Source organism: Hermetia illucens, chromosome 6 (assembly GCF_905115235.1).
Source record: "Hermetia illucens chromosome 6, iHerIll2.2.curated.20191125, whole genome shotgun sequence".
In the NCBI taxonomy this organism is placed as follows: Eukaryota; Metazoa; Arthropoda; class Insecta; order Diptera; family Stratiomyidae; genus Hermetia; species Hermetia illucens.
In genome coordinates, this window is record NC_051854.1 from 91,512,307 (window position 1) to 91,538,926 (window position 26,620).

The window sequence follows — 26,620 nt, forward strand, 5'->3', positions numbered from 1 at the left end:
ATATGACTCCCAAAATGTATAACAGGTTTCGTTCTCTCAGCATCGCGGTATTTCATACCACTCATTATCTCAACCGAATGAATTGGCGTCGTTATACAAGAGCCATCCATCCGCTTCAGTTGACCTTTAACCGCGGATGTCCCGATCCACTATCCTCAACTTTGACGCAGGTTATGGTTGTGGGTGTCCCGGAGGCTGTTTATACGAATGCGGTTTACCTGAAGGGGACCTGCCGAAACCATTGTGTTACCCGAGGGTGTTGTCCGGTGGATAGGACTTTAGTCTCAGCGGTGATGCCAATTGGAGCCCGGGGTCACGAGTGCTGACAGAAAAGGCGTGCATCGACTCATCCGTTTATAACTGCTTCGCAATTGGCTGCTATGGTGACCGATCAGCCTAACGCCCTTTCTATTAGAATGACTGGAAAGACTAGTAGATCGGTTCACAAGAGATACACACATTCCTAAGTGGCCACTTCACCATAAGCAATACGTCTGTGGCGCGGCAGGATTCGCAGCATTCTCTTCTGCCTCTAACGAGCAAATAGTCACTTCACTTTTTCTTCATTCTTTAAATAAATTATTTAATAAAGTGAAATTTAGTGAATTAGTTAAATAATGAGTTAAGTTTATTTTTGCTAGTCGTAAGGTGATATCTGGATATCCTTGAATAAAATTACTGTTATTTGCAAAGAATTGGACTATTAAAGTTAAATTGGTGACCCCGAAGAGCACAAAGCTCTAGTACTATCAGTATCCAAAGTGAAGAAAGAGAGGCTGGACCCTCACCTGTAAACATAACTATTGAACAACCTGTGCAGCCGATAATTCAGGTGACTCGTTCTGTTCCTCTGATCTCGAGCGCGTTTTATCAAGTTAACCAAACATCAGCACCGCAGCCCCAGACGCCAGCACCGCAGTGCCAGACGTCAGCATCACTGCCGCAGCCACCATCTTTGCCGCCGCAGCCGCAGCCATCACCATCTCAAACGTAGCTGACACCAGCATTATTGCCGCATCAGAAATTCAACGAGCGCGACCACCTTTCAACATTGGCAGCAGCAACTTAGAAAACGAACGATTATTTGGCAACCAATTGACTTCATCACAACAACCACACCTTTTACTATAAAAACCACATACAAGTTTTCTACACTATTTATTCCGCATTTGTATATTTAATATATATTATTATATTATATTCATAGTTCATCATCATCATCATCAACGGCGCAACAACCGGTATCCGATCTAGGCCTGCCTTAATAAGGAACTCCAGACATCCCGGTTTTGCGCCGAAGTCCACCAATTCGATATCCCTAAAAGCTGTCTGGCCTCCTGATCCACGCCATCGCTCCATCTTAGGCAGGGTCTGCCTCGTCTTCTTTTTCTACCATAGATATTGCCCTTATAGACTTTCCGGGCGGGATCATCCTCATCCATACGGATTAAGTGACCCGCCCACCGTAACCTATTGAGCCGGATTTTATCCACAACCGAACGGTCATGGTATCGCTCATAGATTTCGTCATTGTGTAGGCTACGGAATCGTCCATCCTCATGTAGGGGGCCAAAAATTCTTCGGAGGATTTTTCTCTCGAACGCGGCCAAGAGTTCGCAATTTTTCTTGCTAAGAACCCAAGTTTCCGAGGAATACATGAGGACTGGCAAGATCATAGTCTTGTACAGTAAGAGCTTTGACCCTATGGTGAGACGTTTCGAGCGAAACAGTCTTTGTAAGCTGAAATAGGCTCTGTTGGCTGACAACAACCGTGAGCGGATTTCATCATCGTAGTTGTTATCGGTTGTGATTTTCGACCCTAGATAGGAGAAATTGTCAACGGTCTCAAAGTTGTATTCTCCTATCCTTATTATTCTTCGTGTTTGTGTTTGACCAGTGCGGTTTGATGTTGTTGGTTGATTCATTGATCTGCAGCCCAAGATCTCGCGCCGCCTGCTCGATCTGGATGAAGGCAGTTTGTACGTCTCGGGTGGTTCTTCCCATGATGTCGATATCGTCAGCATAGGCCAGTAGTTGGGTGGACTTGAAGAGGATCGTACCTCTTGCATTTACCTCAGCATCACGGATCACTTTTTCGAGGGCCAGGTTAAAGAGGACGCATGATAGCGCATCCCCTTGTCGTAGACCGTTGTTGATGTCGAATGGTCTTGAGAGTGATCCTGCTGCTTTTATCTGGCCTCGCACATTGGTCAGGGTCAGCCTAGTCAGTCTTATTAATTTCGTCGGGATACCGAATTCTCTCATGGCCGTGTACAGTTTTACCCTGGCTATGCTATCATTCATAGTTCAGATAATAATAATTAAAAATCGCTGCAGGAGACGACGTTGAAGTGTTTCTCATCGCGGGTTCTCCGTTTTCTTGGCGGGTTTCTGGGTGGTGATTTCGGTCTGAGCTGGAGAGCGCCTGGTTCGGTCGTCATTTCTGTGTTCGTGCGTGCATTTGTGGGTGCGGCCTGCCGTGTCGGAGCAAAATTCACCGCGTTTCATTATAAACTCACCGCGTGTTTATTGCAAATTCGTACTTTTCGTTACTCAGGATGTCGTTCGACAGCAAAGACGCGGCAGGCCCATCGGACCCGCAAGTGACCGCCCTTGCCGTACGCGTTCCTCCGTTTTGGCGGCGGAACCCGGAACTGTGTTTCGTGCATTTGGAAACGCAGTTCCAAATGTCCGACATCACATCGGACGCGACCCGCTTCAACTACGCGGTGGTCGGCCTGGACGAGGAGTCTATTTTGCTGGTGTCCGACGTAGTGAAGTCGGCATCGTACACACAGCTCAAGAGCGAGTTGATCAAGCGCCTGTCGGCAAGCGAGTCGGCAAAATTAGACCACTTGCTGGCGGGTTTAACGTTGGGTGATCGAACTCCCAGCCAATTGCTTCGCGAAATGAGGCAATTGGGTGGGAGCAAGATTGGCGATGACCTGATCAAGTCGCTCTGGCTGCGACGGCTCCCGGAGGGCACCCAGGCGATCCTCGCTTGCGTCTCCGGTTCCTTGGAGGAACTGGCAGCGACGGCCGACCAGGTGCAGGAAGTGTACGTACGCTCAACCTTGGCGGCCGTTCAACCACCGTCGGATGAGGTGGGTGACTTGAGGCGCGAGATAGCCGCTTTAACAGCCAGTGTGGCCGAGATGCGGGCGACGTTGGACGCTCAGCGTTCGGGCGCCAGATCGCGAGCACGCTCACGGTCTGCCACCCGAAAGGGCGACCAGGTAGCAGGTCGTCAGGACAGTCCGCGGACCGAGGGATTTGCTGGTACCACCGCAGATTCGGGGATAAAGCGACAAGATGTACGCTACCGTGTAGATTCGCGCCTACCGCAAAAAACTAGGTCCGCGGGGGGTCTTGGCGACGGCCACCCAGAACGCAGCGCCACGTCGCCTAACTATTTTCGACCCCCTCAGCAGGCGCAGCTACCTCATCGATACTGGTGCGAAGGTTTCGGTTCTTCCCGTACCTCGGCAACATCAACTTTTCCCACAACCGCTCAAACTTGCGGCAGCAAATTCCTCCCGTATAAACACATACGGGTATAGGCAAGTGGACGTGAGTCTTGGCTTGCGTAGGACATTTTCGTGGCGTTTCATCCTGGCGGATGTCAGCTTCCCCATATTAGGCGCAGACTTCTTGTGTCACTATGGATTGCTGGTGGACTTGCAAAATAAGTCCCTTATAGACCCCACGACCAACCTTAATTCGTCGGGACAAATGGTATCTCACCCAGGCAATAATCTTTCCGTTCTTTTAGAAGACATTATCGACTCTCGTGTTCGGGCACTTCTCCAAAAGTTCAGCCAGATTACTACCGAGTGTAGTCTCTCCAAACCAGTGAAGCACAATGTGCAGCACCACATTATCACTACTGGTTCCCCGATCTTCTCGAAGGTGCGTCCTCTACCATCCCAGAAACTGGCTATTGCACGGAAAGAGTTTGAACAACTCGTTCAACAGGGTATCTGCAGGCCCTCAAACAGCTGTTGGTCTTCCTCACTGCATATGGTTCCTAAGCCAAACGGCGAATGGCGCCCATGTGAGGATTATAGAAGGCTAAATGCACAGACTGTTCCTGACCGATATCCAATTCCACTCATCCACGACTTTGCGCATCACCTCGCGAATTGCCGCATCTTTTCGACCTTGGACTTAACCAAGGCTTTTCACCAAATCCCAGTAGCTCCTGAAGACATTCCAAAGACGGCAATATGCACACTCTTTGGACTCTTCAAGTTCACCCGGATGACTTTCGGATTGTGCAATGCGGCGCAAAACTTTCAAAGGTTCATTCACTCAGTCCTGCGAAACCTCGAGTTCTGTTTCGTATATTTGGATGATGTTTCGATCGCTTCTTCCACTGAGTCTGATCACTTAGCCCATCTCGAGTGCATTTTTCAACGTCTCCTTCAGGCCGGTTTAGTCCTAAACGTTGAGAAATGCAAATTTCTCCAAAAACAGGTGAGATTCCTCGGCCATTTCATTTCCCCTGAAGGAATACAGCCCGACCCAGACAAGGTGCAAGCGATAACAAGCTTCCCGCGTCCAAAGGCAGTGAGGGAGTTGAGGAGGTTCTTGGGCATGCTGAACTTCTACCGTCGTTTCCTGCCCAAGGTCGCCCATCACCAGTCCATTTTGAACGCGTACTTGTCTGGCCCCAAAACTAAGGACACACGAGAGATCGTGTGGTCTGAAGAGGCTATCTGCGCGTTTGGCAAATCTCGTCAACAACTGGCTGACGCTACGCTCTTGGCATTCCCTCTGCGAGATGCACCCATAGCCGTTTTTGTTGATGCCTCTGACATCGCAGTAGGTGCTGCCCTTCACCAAAAGGTGGATCAAGTTTGGCAGCCGTTGAGCTTCTTCTCGAAGCAGTTGAATTCCGCTCAACGGAACTACAGTACCTACGATCGCGAACTGCTCGCCGCGTATTTGAGCATCAAATACTTCCGTTTCTCCCTAGAAGGCAGGCCGTTCACAGTGTTCACGGACCATAAGCCTCCCACGTATGCTTTGAAACAGAAGCCCGACAAAGCGTCCCCTAGTCAGCTTCGACATCTGAGCTTTATAAGCCAGTTTACGTCAGACATCCAGCACGTGTCCGGCAAGGACAACATAGTTGCTAACACTTTGTCTCGTGTCTCCGAGGTTAACATCCCCGCCTCACTCGATTTCTCGGCTATTGCCAAGGCGCAGGTGGATGACGCAGCACTTTAGAGCCTCAAGTCCAACCCCAAATACAAATTTCGGGAGTTGCCCATCTTCGGCTCAAACCTCTCGCTCTGCTGCGAAGACTCGGAAAAGGGACCTCGGCCATACATTCCGGCCACATTTCGCAAGGAAGTGTTCCACGCAGTTCACGACTTGGCGCACCCCGGCATCAGGACAACAAACCGGTTAGTCACCGGAAAATACTTCTGGCCCTCTATGAATAAGGATGTCAATTCCTGGGCCAGAGAGTGCATCGCATGCCAGAAGTGTAAAGTCTCCAGGCATGTAAGGAAAGAAGTGGGCTCATTCCCCCGCACTACCAAGCGGTTCCACACAATACACCTCGACATAGTAGGGCCTTTGCGAGACTCGCACTCGAAATTTATTTCGAATGTTGCGAATGCGAACAAATAGATGGCGCGGAACTATCCACTTTGTAGAGCTCGCCACGGGAGTGGAAGTGGAGTTAGGGGCAGAAAAGAAACACATGAAGCGAGATTATTCTCTTCTGCCTCTAACGAGCAAACTTCACTTTTTCTTCATTCTTTAAATAAATTATTTAATAAAGTGAAATTTAGTGAATTAGTTAAATAATGAGTTAAGTTTATTTTCGCTAGTCGTAAGGTGATATCTGGATATCCTTGAATAAAATTACTGTTATTTGCAAAGAATTGGACTATTAAAGTTAAACGTCTTCCAGAAAAGCAAATCCACGGAGGCAGCACCCCATGGACTCATAGCAAAAATTGGAAAGGCGATGTCCGAAAAAGAATACGGCTTAGGCGCATTCATGGGCTTCGAAGGTGCCTTCAATTTGGCCTCATTCGCGGCAATCTGTGATGCGGCACGACAGCATGGAGTCGAACCACTGTTAATCAGTTGAATTCTTCACATACTGGATGTCTTAGGGGCTACCCACCTGGAGGGGTTCTCTCTCCGCTGTTATGACTCTTGGTAATAGATACCCCTCTGTGACCCCTGGAGGGCAAAAAAGTCTTCGCTCAAGCATTTGCGAACGACCTAGCCGTAGTAATTACCGTCAAATTTACGGACATGCATAAAATCCACAGTTGCTGCAATGGGTCCACGGTGAACGCTAGAAAACTGGATTAGTTATGTTCACTAGGAACGTCAGGTGGGGCAGCTATACGCTACTTACCTTAGCGGGGGAGGAAATCCAACTGGCACAAACAGTGGAAGCACCATTTCCAAAAACAATATCAGAAATCCTGCAGGTTGCTCCGATGCTGTAGGAATGCGATAATCAAGACCTGGGGACTTTCATCGAAACGGATACACTGGATGTATACATCCATAATAAAACCCATTTTGATGTATGCATGCATCGTCTGGTGGCCGAGACTTTGCTAAAAAGCAGGCTTGCTTGCCTAAATATTACTGGAGCCATGAGTACTACGCCGACTGCGGCACTTGAAGCCATCCTAAATCTACTCCATTCACTTGGAGGTGAAACGGAAAGCAACTAATGACACATACAGACTTGATACCATTGGAGCGTGGAAAGGCGGACAATCATACGGTCAGGTGTCTATCTGGAAATTCCTTGACAAACATCGTTCATATGGTTTCCCGATTCGTCTTTGAAAAGAGATACACTGATATACACTACGGTGATTACGGCACCAAAAGGGAAGAATAGTCGATAAATAGCTTTTCAGATTATAGACTTAATAATCTCCACGGACGGGCCAGTCAAACAGCTCCGACCACTCGGAAAAATTGACAATCATATTCCAGACGGAGATATATGCCATTTCATTGGCAGCAGAAGAATACGACAAAAATGGAGGGGTCGCACCATTTGAATCTATTCCGAGAGTCGGGCGGCATTATCAGTACTAAATGGCAACGACATATCAAGCCAGTTGTTATGGAGTTATCATCAGGTGCTGCTGAAACTTGCCCTAGTGAGCGAAACATTCCTGATGTGGGTGCGGGGCACTCAAACATCGCTGGTAATGAGGACGCTAGCAGAATGGCTCACCGAGAATCTGGATTCAGAATGGTGGGGTCAGAACCAGTTTTTGGAATCCGGCCATCCACTGTCAAGTCTACTCTGAAGGGTGAAATTGCAAGGATTCACGCAGCCGAGCGGAGAAATTTGAACTCTCGCCGGCAGGCGAAAATCGTTGTGAAAGAACCTGGGGTCGCCACAGTTGCATTTTTCTTGTCCCTTAAGAAGTGGAACATGAAAACCCTAATAGGGCTTTTAATGGGATACTGCTCCTTAAACTACTTTATGGAAAAGATGGGGTGGGGTTTCGGCTATGTGCAACCAATGTGAGGAGGAGACGATCCTGCACTTTTTATGCAGTTGCCTGGCCTCCTCAGATTTCAGACGAAGACACCTTGGCAAGGTTTTCTTCAATGGAGAACACTCTCACACTCTCTGCCTCTGGAGAATGTTCTCAGATCCCCTAAAGTCTGTAAACGCCGTAGCCGGGAAGCTATTGAATAGGCGATTTACAAGGATATTACAATGCGCCCAACAATGGCCTGAGTGCTCGGAGCTGTGGCTTCCCCCAGTAAACTAAGCTAACTAACTAACCGGTACCATTAAGAGGCTTCATAATGAAATCGGTAAGGAAAAAATCAGTTTTATTCCCCGCAGTCCTTACAGAAATGAAACGTCACATGGAGCAATTGGTGTTGAGGAAGTTAAACAACTTTGCTCACAATAGGTGACGTCATGAGTATGGATAAAAACATATCGTAGGACGAACCATTCTAATGAATATAGATAAGGGTCTACCGGCGAAAGTCGAAACATCAACTAAGCATAAATTATTTTCCATTTTTAAAAGCAGAAAGCTGCCTTGGCTATGACATACATGTATAGTGAAAACAAGGACGATATCTACAATCAATTGGAACAATTAATGGTCTTCGTTATTGGGTAACAAATGAAAGTCGAGGAGTGAAGGACACATTGATATTCCCATAATATCCATTCGCCGCATATTCGCTGAATGATATCTCAATGCATTGCGGCTGTGATTTGGTCCTAGAATGCCTAGAAACACAGAGAACGGCACCAATTGACAACATTCCCTTTAGAGTCGACTTGATTTAGAGTCTTCGGAGATTTTTCAACTTGGGGTAACTCTATTTAATTCGCAACTGCCTTTCCTCCTAGTTAAACGTTTCCCATCCGTGACGTGAGCGGCAAAGTTTCCAAAGCAAATTTTCTGTCTCTTCAGGCGGTAACAATTCTCATTTTCCGCATCCTTATTCTCTGAAGTCTTCTGCTTCCTACATTCTAGCATGCACATGCCTTCACATTGCTGCCTCGTATTAGTACCTTTGCTTCTACTGCCTTGTTCCCTTCGTTTGGTTTAGTTCAGCCTATGTTACTAGGATAACTTGACTGGAGTCAGCTACAATCCTTGCTGAGTTTATTCACATACATATGTGTTTATAATACATAAAATGATGCACGAACATTTGTAGTTTTCATTCAGCTTTGTTCACCACTGCTGGAATACGAGATGGAAACATTCAGTCCTTCTCGTTTAATTGTCACCACAAGTCTGCAAAAGGATACAGGCGAAATTGTATTTTGCTTGGAGGTAATTTTGGTGAAATTATGGTTACAAATCGTTGTTAGTAGACATTGCTTTGAGGGTCCACCTTATTTGTCCAGGATTTACTCTTTGGTAAATTAAACTGATAATTGATAGATTGGTTTAGGGGTTCAGTCCAGATGCATACCTCAAGATACGGGTCGCCTTTAGCTGCTAGATACGTTCCAAATTTTTATGAGTTCACGTGGGGAGAACATCGTATCTTTGCAACCTCCTACCTTTCTTCATATTCGCAATACATGGTGGAGCTTCCGCCAGAAGCCCTACTGGAATCTTCCTGTACTGTTTCTTTAGGTACATTACGAATACTACCTTGTTGTCCTAGTGTTCTTCACGAAGATTTTCGCTTGCGTGCAAGAATTATTGTAGAATTTCCGAAAGGCCCCCTCTCCTTTCACTACTGTGTCCATTTTCATTACCAATTATGTCCTGCCAACCCCATAAAGATCGTTTAGTCCAGTTGAATTTGATAAGCAGCACCTAATGCCACTTTTATACCGGCCCTGTTTGTACTAAAAGGCGACTAAAAGGGATAACAATTTGAAGGCTAACCACCTGCAAATTTCGAAACTTCGCTGCTACCGAAACGTCAACAACGCCTCAGATAGGAACTGACCTCACATCGCAGACCTTTCGCTATCGAAAACGGACTATGGTTGGTTCCTGAAATGTATGTATGCTCCTCGACAATGACAGCGAGGATCTTCAGAATGCTTGCTTTCTCTCGAGAGAAAATTCCAACCATATAAGCTGGAAATTCTGGGCCTGAGCGAAGTAAAATGGTGGGACTCTCCTCTCCCTCTTGCGACAGTGTGCTTTTGTACTCTGGAAAGCCCAGCGGTAGCAGACGCGAATTCGATGTCGGGTTATTTCTGACCACTACTACAGAGCGCACTCTCTTGGCCAGTTAGTCGATTTGTCGATTCTGGTCCAGGTTAAGGATCATCGCAATTGTACAATGCCATGCACCAACGAATCGTCCGATATAGTGGAAAGTCCTGGGGGTTTTAACGTGAGTACCTGCCGTAAAGGCTTAATCCCACGGTCCTCTTCGGACACGGATTGATTTTGGGACTACAATCAGAGCCCCGCCATGCAAGCACAGCGGTCCTGGTTTATACTGAGTGCAGGCTCAGCATTCATACCAGTGGATGCGAGGCCTATCTAACACCTCTGCCGCAACTAAGGGCACCCGAGTTGTACAGCGCAACTCCACGCTTGAGCTCCGAAGAGCTCTGCCCGCGATGTAGGCATAACCACAACCACCATAAAACTCCCACTAGGGGCCCAACCGCAAATAACCGGGCCGAGAGCACATCCTCCAGGATTTCTCCTGGAGCATATGCTCTCAGAGGGCCATCCCGGTTCCCATGGTACCAGATAACCTCCGGTGAGGCTTCGTGGCAGAGCCACTTCAGACGAGTTCCTTGCAGACTCGCGTCTGATCGCCCTCCTCAAGTACGTGGGTCCGATATAGTGGAGTAGGATGCTCTCTATGAGCAACTAAACTCAGTTCAGAAGATACTTCCTAAAGTTGACATTGTAGTCGTGGTGGGTGATCTGAATGCCAGGGTAGGCTCTAACAACACCTTCATCGGACGACTTCCTCCTGTGATGGGGAAGCACGATCGGCGACCGTAACTATAGAGTTGAGATGGGATGGTTTGCAGATATCTGCAACTTCCAGTGCTTCGTCATAGGTGGCACATTGTGTGAGTCAAGTCTCCGAGGAATACATGATGACTGGCAGGATCATAGTCTTGTACAGTAACAGCTTTAACCCTAAGATGAGACGTTTCGAGCGAAACAGTTTTTGTAAGCTGGAATAGGCTCTTTTGGCTACAAACAACCTTCCGCAGATTTCATCGTCTTAGCTGTTATCGGTTGTGATTTTCGACCCTAGAGAGGAGAAATTATCAACGGTCTCAAAGTTGTAGTCTCCTATCTTTATTCTTCCCGTTTGACCAGTGCGGTTTGATGTTATTGGTTGGTTGATTTTTGATACTGACGTTCATATTTTGTCTTGCTTCATTGATGTGCAGCCCAAGATCTCGCCCCGATTGCCGTTTGCTCGATCTGGACGAAGGCAGTTTGTACGTCTCGGATCGTTCTTGCAATGATGTCGATATCATCAGCATAGGCCAATAGTTGAGTAGTCTGAAAGAGGATTGTGCCCCTTACATTTACCTCAGAATCACGGAGCACTTTTTCCAGGGCCAAACAAAAGAGGACGCATGATAAGGCATCCCCTTGTCTTAGACCGTAGTTGATATCGAATGGACTTCAGAGTGATCCTGCTGCTTTTATCCGGCCTCGCACATTGGTCAGGGTCAGTCTAGTCAGTCTTATTAATTTTTTCGAGATACCGAATTCGGTCTTAAAGTCGATGAAAAGATGATGCAACTAATGTGGTCGCAAATCTTTCGATGGTATTGTGACTTGAGAAAATTGAAAAAACATATGACCACGGTTCTTAACCGTATTGCATTCGGTGAGTTTCCTCCACTTGCGGATGAAACGGCTAGTCATCATAACATGCGTACACGGACTGTTCCTTCAAACAGGATGGAAATAATTTCGAGAATCAATGCTCTCAAACGGAATAAGCCGTCTCAATGAACATCTCGAAGGCGCTCCAGCTCTTCCTGCGTTGGCCACATCAGCACCCAACGGATCTGTACTCTTCATTGATTTCGAGAAAGCTTTCGATAGCGGGAACAGGGTGTGTGTCTTACTGTACGCAGGAGAGGCATTCCGGAGAAACTAATAGCTATTGTTAGAGCGATATACGATGGGGCAAAATGTCACATGCTGTACCAAGGCAAAACCCCAGAGGATTTCAAGATACCAAGCAGACTCAGGGTTACATCTTGTTACCGATATTATTTCTCCTTGTCAACGGCGACATTCGTCATGCTACTTTGCCCGTAGAACGTGGGAGGGTTCAATGGACGCTGGCATCTTTCCTCAAAGATCACAACTACGCTGATGATATCTGTTTCCTCTCTCATTGGGTCCTTATCTAAATGGCTTTGGATTTGGAAAGAGAGGTAACTAAGAAAGGGCAGTAGATAAATACCAACAAAACCAAAGTTATGAGTCTGAGGATGATCGTCTTCTCGCTATTTGCGTTAATGGATAGAGCATCGAAGGCGTCGATCAACTTATATATCTTTATCTATCTAGGAATCGTGACTTTCGCTTCCGGTGCCACCAATGGGGATGTCACTCGACGCATTAATAGCGCTAGATCCGTTTTCGCTGCCTTGCCTGAAATCTGGAAACGCAGTTATATAAATACCAAGACCAAATTGAAACTGTTTTGTGCTTGCGTTCTTTCTGTGTTGCTATATGGGAGTGGCACATTGAATGTGATTACCACTGTCATGTGTGTCTTCGTCGGTACATCGGAGTACGCTGGCCTGATACTATTACAAACGAAGAACTTATTCGGCGCACAGGTCTGGGACCTGTGCACTATGTGATCGGAAGGCGGAAGTGGCAGTGGATAGGTCGCACTTTAAGGAGCGGCGACAGTTGCATTGCTGGCTACGCCATGCAGTGGGATCCACTGCGTTAAGGCTATCTGGAAAGCGTAGATGTGGTTGACGCGCTATACGCCACCAAGAGGTGAATGGCAATCATATATAGTATATAAAATATTGGTCCAATTTCCGTTGCCGCAATCTTTGCTATTGTTTTAACCCGACCTGAGGCCTATGTCCTGGTATGGTAGCATTGGTTATTGGGTGTGTCTGAGTTTCCCGATTCACTTTGCGTAAAGCTTCTCCACTATAGCGGAGAAAATAGTATTCGATAATAGAGCTGCCGAATTTCCTTACAAAAGACATTTCACGGAATTTCTGCTTCACTGATAAATAACATTCGGGTTCGTCCCACAGCCTTTGACCACTCAATTTCTGCGACTAAAACCAGGTTTAGGCTGCTATCCTAACTATTCTCGCAGATGTCTAGATGTTTCTAAGCCTTCAAACTATAATGACTCATTTCCTTTAGGTGGAATCGGCGTCAAATTTGGTTTAAACTTACGTAAATATTTTTTTGAGAATTGCGGAATCCTAAGTCCGCATCAACTGGATGCCGGACCGGAGCAACTTATTCCTTTTTTTTGGTTCACGGATCCCTCGTTTAGGGCTTAGCACCCAAAATTTAAAAAAATTAGGCGATGGCGGCTTTACGATTTCCCACCAGGACACAGGCAAATCATCAGACGCTGCCTCACCTCTGCCCTGGGAGCAGCGCGACAGAAGTGGTTCGCAGATGTCCGACGTCAAGTGGATGCGGACTTAGGATCCCGCAATTCTCAAAAAAATGCTTTCAGCTGTGGCCAAGCTCTGGTCAATAGTATCGGCGGATTTTCGCTCAATATAATTCGTAGTTATGTGGTGTTCTACAAATTATATAAAGGAGCACTCAACATCTGCGAGCCGCTTCGGTCACGCTGCTCCCAGGACAGAGGTGAGGCAGCGTCTGACGATTTGCCAGTGTCCTGGTGGAAATCCGTAAAGACGCCATCGCCTAATTATGTAAATATAGTATAGTTGCTTGGTCAAATCCCTGCTTTCATTCTTCGTTGTGCTCAATTTTCATCCGCTGAAAGAGAGTTTGAAGAGGAGTTGAAGTAAAATTTCAGTCTTTTTAAGATTTTGTGTAAAACAATATTTTCGCAGTTTGCTCTGGATATATGCGACCATGAAATTGATCGCATCCCAGTATTCCTGACATGCTAACATTCTTCGCACCAGATTTTCTGGTACCAGCACCTCCCCTAGAGTCTCCTCTAGGTTCTTCCTTTCCTCCACAAACCTTGGACAGTGGAAGAATATATGCTCTGGGTCGTTTGGGACTCCATTGCAGTTTGGATAATCGGGTGAGGTATCTAGTTTAAACCTGAACAGGTATTGGTAATATCCGCCATGCCCCGTGAGAAACTGAGTAAGATTATCATTAATCTCACCGTGCCGTCTTTCCAACCACTCCTTGATGGCAGGGAGAAGGCCTGTGTGTCCACCGACCCTTTCCCGAGCGTTCCCAACGCTCTTACCATCTATTTAGAGATCTCTCCCTATCGGCGTTCTTCGTCTGCGATAAAGGAGAGACAGACCTCGCATTGTATATATTCGTCATCTCATCTGCCAAGATGTCAATGGGCATCATTCCAGAGATGACGAATGCTGCATCATCTGAGACAGTCCTAAATGCCGAGCATACCTTTAGGGTTATTCTTCTGTAGACTGAACTCAGTTTGTTAGCGTTAAGTGTAGCCTGCAATGCCTTTCCCCAAATTGGAGCTGCATAGAGCAGGATGGAACTCACTACCCTAGCTATAAGGAGCCTGGGAGCATGCCATGGCCCTCATACCTTTCATACCTGAAGCGCCTAGCTTCCGGTTGCATCCTACTTTTACATTCTGGATTAGATTTGTAGTTCTCTGAATTTAGGCGCTATATTGACTACTTTTTTCAGGATAAATTGAATTCCTAAATGAATTACACTTACCTCCTACATTCCGAGGCTTCATGTCATCGTTAGGCGACAATCCCTAAGGATCTTTCATAAGAAGGCGCTCGCCGTGCCCAATTCAAGTTGGGTTTATAGTAAAACCTTTGGCGTACCTTCATAAAAGCATCTATATTTACTTTTGAAATTATTATGACATGTTTGTTATCGGGTCATTTCCAAGTTCTTTGTAAGTCCAAGTCCCTCGTAACAACGGAAATACAAAGGTTTGCCGACTTAACCATTTTATGTAACATATCAATGACACAGTTCTCCATGTCTAGCGTTGGTGATGGTGCTGAAACTCTGCAATATTTGACATCAACCATGTACTCAAGCTACAAAGCTACATGGAAGCATTATACCTACCTATCATGTCCTCTTTCCGCAATGAATGCAACTGAAACTTGGCACTATTCACGTCTTTCAATCCTATGTATTAGCCCGCAATAGTAGAAGCTCAAAGTAGCTTAAAGGCTCCTAAATCTCACATATAATCCACCCTAGTCCAAAGTAGTATTTACACTGCAGAGGAGCAAACACATGGTCCTGATAATCAAAAGACTGCACTTCGTACGTGTGCTAAGTAAGTTTCAACTCGGTCGATTGTCGAATGACAAGAAGAGAGGACGAGCCTGGAAGACGGAAAAAGGGAAAAAGTATCAAGATTCAATAAATCCTATCCGAACTGCCGTGCTTACCGGAAATGGGCATTCCGACACTCTAAAAGATTGTCCCTACGAACATTCACGTATTCCGCCGCAGGCAGAGATGTTTTCTTGGCATGATATGTTCCGTAAGTACTAAAAGGCAGGATAATTACGTCAGTCCAAGTCCAGTTCCTTGAAAATGATTTTCACTTTTAGGACACTCGGTAGCTATCAAGAGATATGGGTTTCCAGTGTAAATATCCCCGGAATGATAAGAAGGTAGGCGAAGTTGACTTCTTTTATGGATTCCTAGCTGCAATGGATACGTGATCATTTCCTTATTTACTTAGATTGCTTGAAGTCCAAGGTAAACTTCAAGGATGGGATTGGAATATGTGTGCAAAGGAATGAGGAGAGCTCTCCTTAATCATTTATGTTTAATTACTATTCATTTCGGCAAATAGATTGATTTCATCACTTTTCAGTAAAATATTCATATCAACATTTTTTTTTTTTCATTTCCAGAGTTCATGATGTGTCTCGGTCAGGTTTCAACGAATGGCCATTCATGTCAGTCCATACATGGGGAGAAGCACCCCATGGAAATTGGTTGTTAGAAGTGCACAACGAAGGCCGTTTCCTAGGTGAGTAGCGCTTTACTAATATCTTCTTTCGAAAGTCTGTATGTCTACTAACAATCTCAATGAAATCCATTCATGCTTGCCTTTTCTGGATTATTATGTTGGGGGTATGTGTCGTTTATTTCTTCGAATTTGGTATAAATGGAAAACAGGTTTCGCGGCTTTAAAGAGCTGGTCTCTGATATTCTATGGAACAGCTATTCCTGTGGATAAAAACGATCCAATGCCCGTAAGACCCACCGCAAATACACCAACCTATTCCTCGCCCTCGGCGTCATTACAACATCAGGCAGTCTACAATCCACCGAATTCAAATCAATATCCGGTTTCAATTCTGACTAAACCGAACTCAAAAAGTAAAGCGAATCCATCAACGGTTCCACTCAGCGGGGGAGGATCAGGAGGACCAGGTGGACGAAAACAGCAACAAGGTCATAGGATAAGCCCCTACGGGACCATCCTCACTACTCCCAGAAAGAACGGCAAAAATTCCAAAAATCATTCTCAGTCAAATGCGGGAAAGTCAAATACAAAAGGAAACACATCGAATCGACCGGTGAACTCCCAAACAGTGGGCCAGCAGCCTGCACGCAATAATTTCTATCGTCTGCAAACCTCGGCATCAGGTGGCCAGTCATCAACAGGCAGTACGCGACAATCATTAACAACATCGAAGCCTAAAAACGGGAATCAACAGTCAATCTATAACACAAATAGCGGATCCAATCGCGGCTCCAGCTCCTCATCCACATACAAGTCGGACAAGTCTCGTGCTCACGAAAAAGTTGCCGTGAAAGCACCAAAACAAATCAAGGATAACAATGCCTACGGAGTCATCGTCTCTTCCACTGCCAATCCGACGTCCATTACACCGCAAAATACTCGTTATGAGCCCAACCCGCGGATACCTAAACTATTTCAACAATACGACAAAATCGAACAGATATTCCCCGAATTTCATCCCTACACCGGCGGAGGAGTCGGAACATTATCGAGGGATAACGTTCCTCCAACAAAGCCAGCCCCCAATAAAAAACAATATCCTTACTATCCAAACAGCGGGAATACATTTCAAAATAGTAACACTAACAATCGGGGTGGGGGTCGGAGCAACAATAGTGGAAACGGCAGAAGCGAAGGGACATCAGTTGTCGTTGTAGCTACAAATCCAAAACCGTCACGTGAGAATGCCAAAAAGTTTTCATCAACATCATCGTTGTCGACATTGTCATCATCGCAAAACCTCCAAAATGCCGAGCGCGAGAGACAAACGGAAGGGATTTATATCCCCAATAGGAAGAACGTGAAGGGTATCCATCCTTTTTGCTTGTGTATCTTTGCTGCCTTCAGTTTTCATTTATTCATTGGAATTTGTTTGGTTCGTATCTCCTAGAATTTTGGGTCGGTAAATGTGTTTTTTACTTTGTAGATCTGTTGATTGCTTTATTTTTACCTGGACATTGGACGTTTGTCGTTTTTTGAAAATATCTCTCTCAATTTGCACAAGGACGACGTTATTCACGAAACGCAGCAGAATGAAAGAGAGTCATTCGGGAAAATTCTATAGTTTGCGATGAGATTTCTGAAAGTCGTTACAGTCCATTCATAATTTGTCTTGTAGTGCTTCAAGATACAGATAAAAGTTGAAAACTGCAATATGTCAACTGGGTATAAGGCAACTCATCCTGTGATCAAGCTCTAAAAACCTTTTACAATATTCTGTCCGATCTCCTGTTATGTCCTTTCTTCCCTCCCTGCTGTTCGTACCCAACTTGGTTTACAACGGAAATTCCTATTAACATTCGCTTGAAAGATACACTGCGGAAGAAGTTTCGAGCTTCTTACAATGACGCCGGCCTTGCTCACTTTAAGCCTGTACGCTCTACTATGAAGTCAATGGTCAGAACAGCGCGTAAAAGGTACTTATTGAGCCTCGGAGCCGCCCTTGCCCGCGATAACTTAAACCCCTTTTGGTCTCACGTTCGCAATTCTCATAATCCCATTCAATCTCTCCCTTCTTCTATCAGTTTCGCTGACTCCACTGCCAACTCTCCACAACAATCCTGCGACCTTCTCTATACCTACTTCTCTTCAGTGTTTTCTCCCTCGAGCCCTCCACCGTTTACACCTCTCATAACTGCAAACTGCTGCGAATTTGTGGTCATTCCTCTCCTTACGCCTTCCTTAGTTGAGTTCCTCATTTGTAATTTTGACCCCAATTTCGGACTTGGCCCCGATGCGCTTCCTAACATCTTCCTCCTTAATTGTAGAAAATACATTTCCCTCCCCCTGAGTATAATCTACTACAAAATTCTAGATGAATGCTACTTTCCCCGTCTCTGGAAAAAGGTCCTTATCATCCCTATCCTCAAGAGCGCAGACCCTTCTTTTGCTGTAAACTACCGCCCCATTTCTCTTCTCTCCTTTTGCTCCAAAATCCTCGAAATATACGTCAACGGCTGGTTGACCGCGCACTTCGGTCACCTCATTGTCAAAGAGCAGCATGGTTTCATGGAACATAGATCTACGGCTTCAAACCTTCTGATCTTTGCCCACTGTGTTGCTAAATGCTTGAATTCACGACAGGAGGTACATGCTATTTATACCGATTTCTCCAAAACCTTTGATACCGTTGACCATAACATTCTCCTCTCTAAACTTTCATTACTAGACTTCCCTCCCTCAGTCATCTCCTGGCTTTCCTCCTATCTCTCATACCGTTCCTGCAAAGTTTCTTTCCAGGGTCACTCATTTCGTTCCTTTTCTCCTTCCTCTAGTGTTCCACAAGGCTCCATACTTGGTCCGCTCCCCTTCCTGTTTTTCTCAATGACCTCGCCTCCATCCTCACCTGGCCGTATTTGCTTTACGCAGACGACCTTAAATTATTTGCCTCTGTTTCGTCTCCGCTGGACTGTGCTCTCATACAGTCCAACCTTGATACTTTAGTCAATTCATGATCGGTCAACAAGCTAACACTGAATGTCAACAAATGTCACTCTCCAATATCCTTTTCCCATTCTCTCAGTGGACAACCCCTTTCACTACTGATCTCCTTCAAAGACCTGGGTGTAATATTCGACGACAAACTTCGTTTCGTGATTGCCGCACTCTTGAAGTTGTACAACGCAAATTCACCCGGACCCTCTTTTACAAAAAAATCTTCCACGGGTTGATTATCCGTCACGACTCCGCACCCTCAATCTCCCCTCCCTACAGCAACGCCGTATCTTCCTTGATATGTGTACTCTTTGCAATTGTCTGATGGACTGCTCCGCCAACTCGGACATTACTTCCACTCTCCGATCCCGAGGCTATGCCGGTCCTATAACGCCCTACATCTTGGGTCCTTTGACTATTTCCTTCTCTAGTTTTAAACGTAAAATAAGCCATTCACTTGCTCTTCCCTCTGAGGGCATTGAATAAATAAATAAATGTCCTTTTTAGGGCAAGAAGCCAAACGTTTATTACGTTATACTGTACATCGCAAAGTACATTTGAAAGTGTCGATCCTACATGCGTTATCGGTAATGATGCAGTAAAAAATCCCAGCAGTGCGTGAATCAAGCAGAATTCCATATTGGCAAAAGGAAGTAAGGAGATATAAAAGCGGAAGTGGGATTAAGGATATGCAGTCTCCATTCAGAGGAGGAATAGGCCGGTCAAAACCTGCTACCACGTCCAACAGATTTTCTATTGTTGATCAGGTGTGGGTCTTCAGTTTCTTGCTTACTAGTTATGTTGCTCCTATGTACCTATATGGTGGCCGCACTGTCGCTCTTCTTTTCTGGAAACATATAGAGCCTCCCTCATTAGTGAAAATTTTTATTTTATTTATTTTTTATGGAAGGGAGTCTTCCACATTCCGTAGCCAATATGCTTTTGCAAGAAAATTTAAAAACCGTCCGAAGGTTTGCTACCTTCTAAGGCTCCGTTTTGATATAGAGCCCCATTCCATATGTTCTAGTTCTTTCGCCAGGTCAAGGACCATCGGTAACAACTTTTTTCCTATATAGAGGTTAGTTGTGGAAAGAAAGTAAAAACCTAACTCTACTGAAAAGGTGGGACCTGCCACCTGCCACCTCTACTCGAAGGAAGTCTTCTATTACTTGATCCGGGTCATCTTGACTTATAGTTTCCTTCATTTACAAGCATCATCTTCTATTATTTGATCTGGTAGAAGAACAACCTTATCTGGTCTAGACTTGCTTCAGAAAGGAACTCTAGACATCCCGCTTTTGCCCCAACGTAAACCAAAAGATATTTCTTATAGCTATCTGGCGTCTTGGCCTGCGGAGTCCCTTCATCTCAGGCTGACTTTCCGGCATGTAACCAGTCCTCTGAATATTTTTTTTCCGGAGGTGGAAATTTTCCAAAGACACTGGTACACATGTGGGACTTTTACCCCTAAAACTTCCTCCTAACTCCTGTCCTCTTCCCCGCGGAACCACCACAAAGTATTTCGTCGCGAGGTGGACATTGCTCTAGCCTCTCCCTTCGTCCATCGATTGCATTCGGAACCGCGCCTTTCTCGCCTCCTCTGCTTCTCTTAATCTGCACTGAATCCGCCCTACCATGTCGTTCACTGCATTCCAGTTCTCCTGGCATGCAAATATTTTTCCAATTATATTTTTCGGTGCTAGTGTTCCTCTTAATGTCACCTCTAGACTCTTTCTTTCCTCAGCGAATCTAAGACAATGGAAGAAAACATGTACCGGGTCCCCCAGAATACTGTCGCAGCTGGTACAGTTGGGTCCAGTTTAAACCTATAGAGGTATTTACGCTAACCGCCATGTCCCGTGAGAAACTACGTGAGATCATTGTTTATCTCACCATGCGTTCTTTGCGTCCAAACTTTGATACTGGAAATCAATCTGTGGGTCCATCGACCTTTTTTCGCCTGTTCCCACTGTTGCTGCCACCTGCTTAACGATTCCTCCCTTTTGACGTTTTTCATTTGCCGATCAGAGGAACAATCGGGTCCATCATAGATACGTGTCATCTCATCGGCCAAAATGTCAATCGGCATCATTTCGACTACGACATAGGCCACTTCGTCCGATATGGTTCTATAACCACAGCACACTCTTAGGGCGGTCTTTCTATGCACCGCGCTCATATTTTGTGCATTGCATGCGGTATGCAATACAGTTGACCAAATTGGCACTGTGTAAAGCAGCACTGAGCTCACCACTTTAGCTATAAGCAGTCAAGGGTAATCACAGCACAATACTTGCTAGTGTCACCTCTTCCGTGCATCGCATTTTCAGTTAAGTCAGTGACCAGTTTGATGGTCGATCGTTAATCTGGCCATACGGAAGCCGAACTGTCAGTTTGATAAGCCTCCCAGCCTTTCTACAGCCGGGAGCAATCTTTTATAGATTATTCGCTCCAACATTTTCCCCATAGTGCCCAATAGACATATATTCCTGTAGGAAGATGGTTCACCAGGAGGCTTACCAGGTTTAGGCAACATTATTAACTTTTGTTTTTTACATGTCTCAGGAAAGATCTCATCCGCCAAACACGCTTCAAACAAGTCAAATATCTGGCTTCGACTTAACGGCCAGTTTAAGGGCCCCTTGTCTTCTACTAAGGGAACAAATCCTGAACGATTTTCAGTAGTAGATCGGGACATGTAATTTGTGGAGCTGCATGACCTCTAAATCTCCCTATCACAACCCTGTAGGCGCTTCCCCATGGGTCTATATCCGCGTCTGCCCACAGTTACTTGAAGCAGTCCCTCTTGCTTCGCTGTATAGTCAGCTTCAGGTTTCTTCGGGTTTCCTTGTAAGCCTGCTGTTTCACCTTCTGGTCAATCCTACCCACTGCTCTCTGAGCCACTCGTCTGGTCCGATGGCACACCGACCGAAGATCTGACAATTCACTATTCCACCAGCAGTTGGGCCTTCTACTGCGGAAAGTATAAGGTCTCGTCATCGATGAGTCGCATGCCTTCGCGATACACTCCGTGGTATGGAGGACTCTTTCTGATGGTGTACCTTGTATAGTGTTCTGGTCCAACCCCACATATATGAATGTTTGCTCGTCAATTACTTTCACAGACCAACCTGACGTTTTCCTTAGTTTTGGGCGAGCGGATTTCCCACCGCTTGACTTGCTCTTCAGGTCAAAGACTATTGCCTGGTGATCACTGACATTCCAGTACATATTGCGAGCTAGTTAAAGACTAACAAAAGTCAGATCCACAACCGAACCGGACTCCCCTTTTCGGTAAGTAACCTGACCATCGTTAGCCAATATGATATCTAACGATGCGAAGGCCTCCAAGAGACAACACCCTCTTGCATTCGTCAGTGAACTTCGTGATTAATTGAAAAAATGTTTTCAAGTTTTTCCTTAAATTTCTGACAATACATATTTTACCTGAAGTTAAGCGAACCGTGTTATTCACTTGTAATTTGAGATCTTTTTTATTATTACTAGTTTTTTTGGTATCTTACTATTTACTTAAAAATTTTAATTTGTTTTAAATTTGCTTGACTTTCCAAGAGTCGACACGGTTTTTATTGAAGGGTTAATTTCTTTACAGCACAAATAACGCAATGGGATCTGATTTTCTACGGAACGGATACTCCACCACAACCAGATGATCCTATTCAAATTCGACCTGGCCATTTTGGATCATATGGTGGAGACCTAGACAATAATTTCCTTGATGCAGATCCAGAAACCATGGGACAATGGAGAGATTTACACCAGGTGAGTAACATATTTTTTGGCATGTTGGTTTTCATATCGGTAAAGCGGACATGTTCCCGTGATCAGCCCATGTTTGTATGCAAGGTTTTGATGGATAGCCTTACATACAGCATTACGCTTGGTAGTGTATTGCACTGGTGTCATAATAGTGCAGCCAGAAATGAGTCCAACGTCAACGCCGAACCACACATTCTGCACCCGTTCTTTATTAATGAGGTTTTTATAAGCTCGGGTGGCGACCACGCCGTCCTGAATGGCACACATGAACCCCTCCATCTCAGCAAAGAGCTCCCCAGCACACAGCCATCTGTTCGACAAATGGCTGCCAAAGACAATTCACGCGTTTACCGTGCATTGCCTTCGACTTCCATTCATCGATCCGCCCTTTTCCGACTTCAACCCACTCAGAGGATTGAAAGATCGATCCATCAAGTTAAGTGGAGTCAGTCCACAGTCTGCCATACAGACAGCTGCATGCAAGGGACTCGCCTGTTCTTTGCTGTAAAAATAAGCGCGCAGCAATTCGATTTGGCGATGATGTTGTGCCGCCACGTCAACCAACGCGCTTATTTTATTCTTCCCCGAGAGATGCGATTTCAGCACCAGCTTTACACGTCGCAGGAACTCGGACATTAGAGCATCCTCCAGATCACTAACTCGAGCATGGGTTCCTTGCAAAATTGTTAGGTACTGGTAACTCAGAAATTCTGCATCCAATCCAGAGCTGGGCCCCTCCAGTTCTTCGAGCTGTTTATGGCTCGTCGAACTTTCTCTTCGGCAACATCCACAAATTTCATGCCAGATGTATTGGCACACTCAGTATGCTGGGCGGGTAACCCCCAAAGTCCACCCTAAAATCCTTTCGCTTCCGCCACCGAAAACTATACTGTCTGGATGCTCTGTTGGGATTCGTTGAGAGATCTGAAAAAGCACCACTGGTTCCCCGCGTATGTTGCATTCTGGACACGTCTGGAATGACTTCCGCCATACCATCGTAACGAATCGCATATGACAGAAAGCTCTGCTTTAGTGTGCCCAGAATTTCAACTACGGGTGTCTCACTGGGGATGGCATAGTTTCTCTAAACCCTTTGCAATTTATTTCTCAACCATTGCCAGCGCTGGTCTGAATCAGTCTAGCAATGTCCTGCCTCAGTGAGTGCCGCCGACGTTTCAGATGAATTTTCCATAGTGAATCTCTTCAGTCACTCAAACAAATAACACGAAAGTGAATCTTCTGACCGTGCAATCTGATAGCCGTAACTGCACCACACCACAATACACAAATGATTGTAGTTGCAGCAGCGACAGTCGAGATGCAATCTCATCATTGATTTGAGATAGAATTCCCGGAGTTGCTGGAGATGCATAGAGCCTGGGAATACCTGGTCTATGCAAAGGATCTATATCCGAGAATTCTATACACGCTCTTTGGAATTCCTTCCGAACCTCACCGGGAACCTCAGCTGGGCGGTGGAGCAGAGTACTTCGGCGAGTACTGAAACTGTTGCCTGCAATGCGGCGTGGTGTTGTTGATGTTGCGGCCTCTGCCCCCATCGACTCTTGCTTACCAGTCTCCGCGATGACCTCAAGTCGAACACGCTACCTGGTGATAGCCGGGATTGTGTCGCTGCGAGTTATAAGGCCGTGATGGTCTGCGACTCGCTACGCAGTCACGTGCGCAAATTGCGGGAAACGCTGGACGAATCTCTGGTGCAGCAAGGGGTAGTAAGGTGATGTATCCGCCCCGCCGTTATTTCGTACTAGGAACGGATGATGAAGAGGGTCATCTCTTCAGTCTATTTCATTCGCTGCCTACGCGAATCTGCTGAAGTGGTCGCCACAGATTGTGATGAAACAGTTGCAGCAGGCGGAGCAATGCTCCTGGTCGTCGTGGCGCGTTGACGTCGAACCGCCCCACAACTAGCGGTTTCGACGCCGTGCTGTCCATTATGAGAGCCCGACCCAGTCACCAAGTCAGACGACTTCGGCTGGCTACCCGTACCGGACCTGAAATTTTTTCCCATTTTTGGTTTTGCATTTTATCCATAGCTGCCAGATGTGGGAATAGGTTCCTCAGTGAGTAATCTGCAAGACTGCAAAGTTCCTGCACCTTCCTCCTCTACTCCCTGAGACGCTGCGGTGGCGTACAGCCATTCAGACTGAAGCTATCCCTCCTTTCACACCAATCTGGCTCTAGTTTCTTCAGGTGAGAATTTATTATTCTCGGTCCCTTATCAATAGTAGTATATATCGCCTGAGGGTCGTTATGTGTGTAACATGCCAGTCTAGACCCTTGACCAGCGAATTACTTACGAAGCTAAGATCCATGACGGAGCCTAGATACCATCATCGTCATCAACGGCGCAACAGCCTGTATCCGATCTAGGCCTGCCTTAATAAGGAAGTCCAGACAATCCGGTTTTTCGATATCCCTAGAAGCTATCGGGCGTCCTGACCTACGCTATCGCTCCATCTCAGGCAGGGTCTGTCTCGTTTTCTTTTTCTACCATAAATATTGTCCCTATAGAATTTCCGGGCTGGATCATCCTCATCCATACGGATTAAGTGTCCCGCCCACCGTAAACTATTGAGCCGGATTTTATCCACAACCTGACGGTTCATCATATATTTCGTCGTTATGTAGGCTACGGAATTGGCCATCCTCATGTAGGGAGCCAAAAATTCTTCGGAGGATTCTTCCCTCGAACGCGGCCAAGAGTTTGCAATTTTTCTTGCTAAGAACCCAAGTCTCCGAGGAATACATGAGGACTGCCAAGATCATTGTCTTGTACCGTAAGAGCTTTGACCCTAGGGTGAGACATTTCGAGTGAAACAGTTTTTGTAAACTGAAATAGGGTCTGTTGGCTGGCAACAACCGTGCGCGGATTTAATCGTCATAGCTGTTATCGGTTGTGATTTTAGAATCTCGATAGAAGAAATTATCAACGGTCTCAAAGTTGTACTGTCCCATCTTTATTTCTCCCGGTTGACTAGTGCGGTTTGATGTTGCTGGTTGGTTTTCGGTGCTAACGTTGCCACCATATATTTTGTCTTGCCTTCATTGATGTGCATCCCAAGATCTCGCCCCGATTGCCGCCTGCATTTACCTCAGGTTGACGGATCACTTTCTCCAGGGCCAGGTTTAAGACGACGCATGATAGGGAATCCCCTTGTCTTAGAGCGTTGTTGATCTCGAATGGTCTTGAGAGTAATCCTGCTGCTTTTATCCGGCCTCGCACATTGGTCAGGGTCAGCCTAGTCAGTCTTATCAATTTCGTCGGGATATCGAATTCTCTCATGGCCGTGTACAGTTTTACACTGGCTATGCTATCATAGCCGGCTTTAAAGTCGACGAAAAGATGGTGCAACTAATGTTCATATTCCAACAGTTCTTTCATCGCGTACCGCACAGAGAAAATCTGATTTGTTGCTGATTTGGTTGGAGTGAATCCTCTTTGGTATGGGCCAATGATGTTCTGGGCGTATGGGGCTATTTGGCCTAACAAGATAGAGGAGAATATTTTTTAGATGGTACTCAGCAACGTGATAACTGCTGCACTGTGTGATATCCCCCTTTTTATGTATGAGACAGATAATGCCTCTTTGCCAGTAGTCAGACATTGGTCCGCTGTCCCACACTTGGAGCATCAGTTGATGAAGCACTTGGTGTAATTGGTCGCCTCCATATTTATATATATAGTTCAAAAAGCCCACGGACCCTCTTCCCGCCCAACCGGACCGAGGGGCGACCAACCTAAGGATGGGCTGAAGGCAACATCCAAAGGCCCGCATCACAGCGATGATGCGTTTTAACGCAAAGTGTGTGCGACCATGCGAAAATGTATTGCTACATCCCGATTGTCGCAAACACTTCAGCCAATGACGCGGAGGTCCTACACTACAGAGACATGGATCTTATATTGAAGACAGTGCGGATCAAGACTGAAACCCATTAGGTCAGATTGTTACCGGACAGGACTCTTCGGACTATAGCACAGGTTGCAAGGATAACTGCTTTTTGCATCTCCATGTATAGTCCAGCCCTAAGATCGAGCGTTTTCAGCGCTTTATGTAAGTTCTGCGGGACTAATCCCGTCGCTGAAATTACTACTGGGACTACTTCGATCTTTTGTAGTCTTCAAGTCTGCTTATATCGTCTGCCAAGGGGCCGTAGTTCCGGATTTTTTCGTGCTGTTTTTCAACAGTGTTCCGGTCCAACGGTACGGCTACATCGATTATAAAGCACGCTCGTTCTT

At 45.9% G+C, this 26,620-nt stretch overlaps 1 protein-coding gene across 2 annotated transcripts in view; it reads left to right on the forward strand.

Annotated features, from left to right (window-relative positions):
* LOC119658931 (furin-like protease 1) overlaps positions 1-26,620 on the forward strand; it is a 712,092-nt gene that overhangs the window by 628,144 nt on the left and 57,328 nt on the right. For both annotated transcript variants that reach the window (XM_038066764.1, XM_038066765.1), the window contains exons 9-10: positions 15,527-15,645; positions 22,193-22,362. In XM_038066764.1, coding sequence (XP_037922692.1) covers positions 15,527-15,645; positions 22,193-22,362 — 289 coding nt within the window. The remainder of the gene's footprint in view (positions 1-15,526; positions 15,646-22,192; positions 22,363-26,620) is intronic.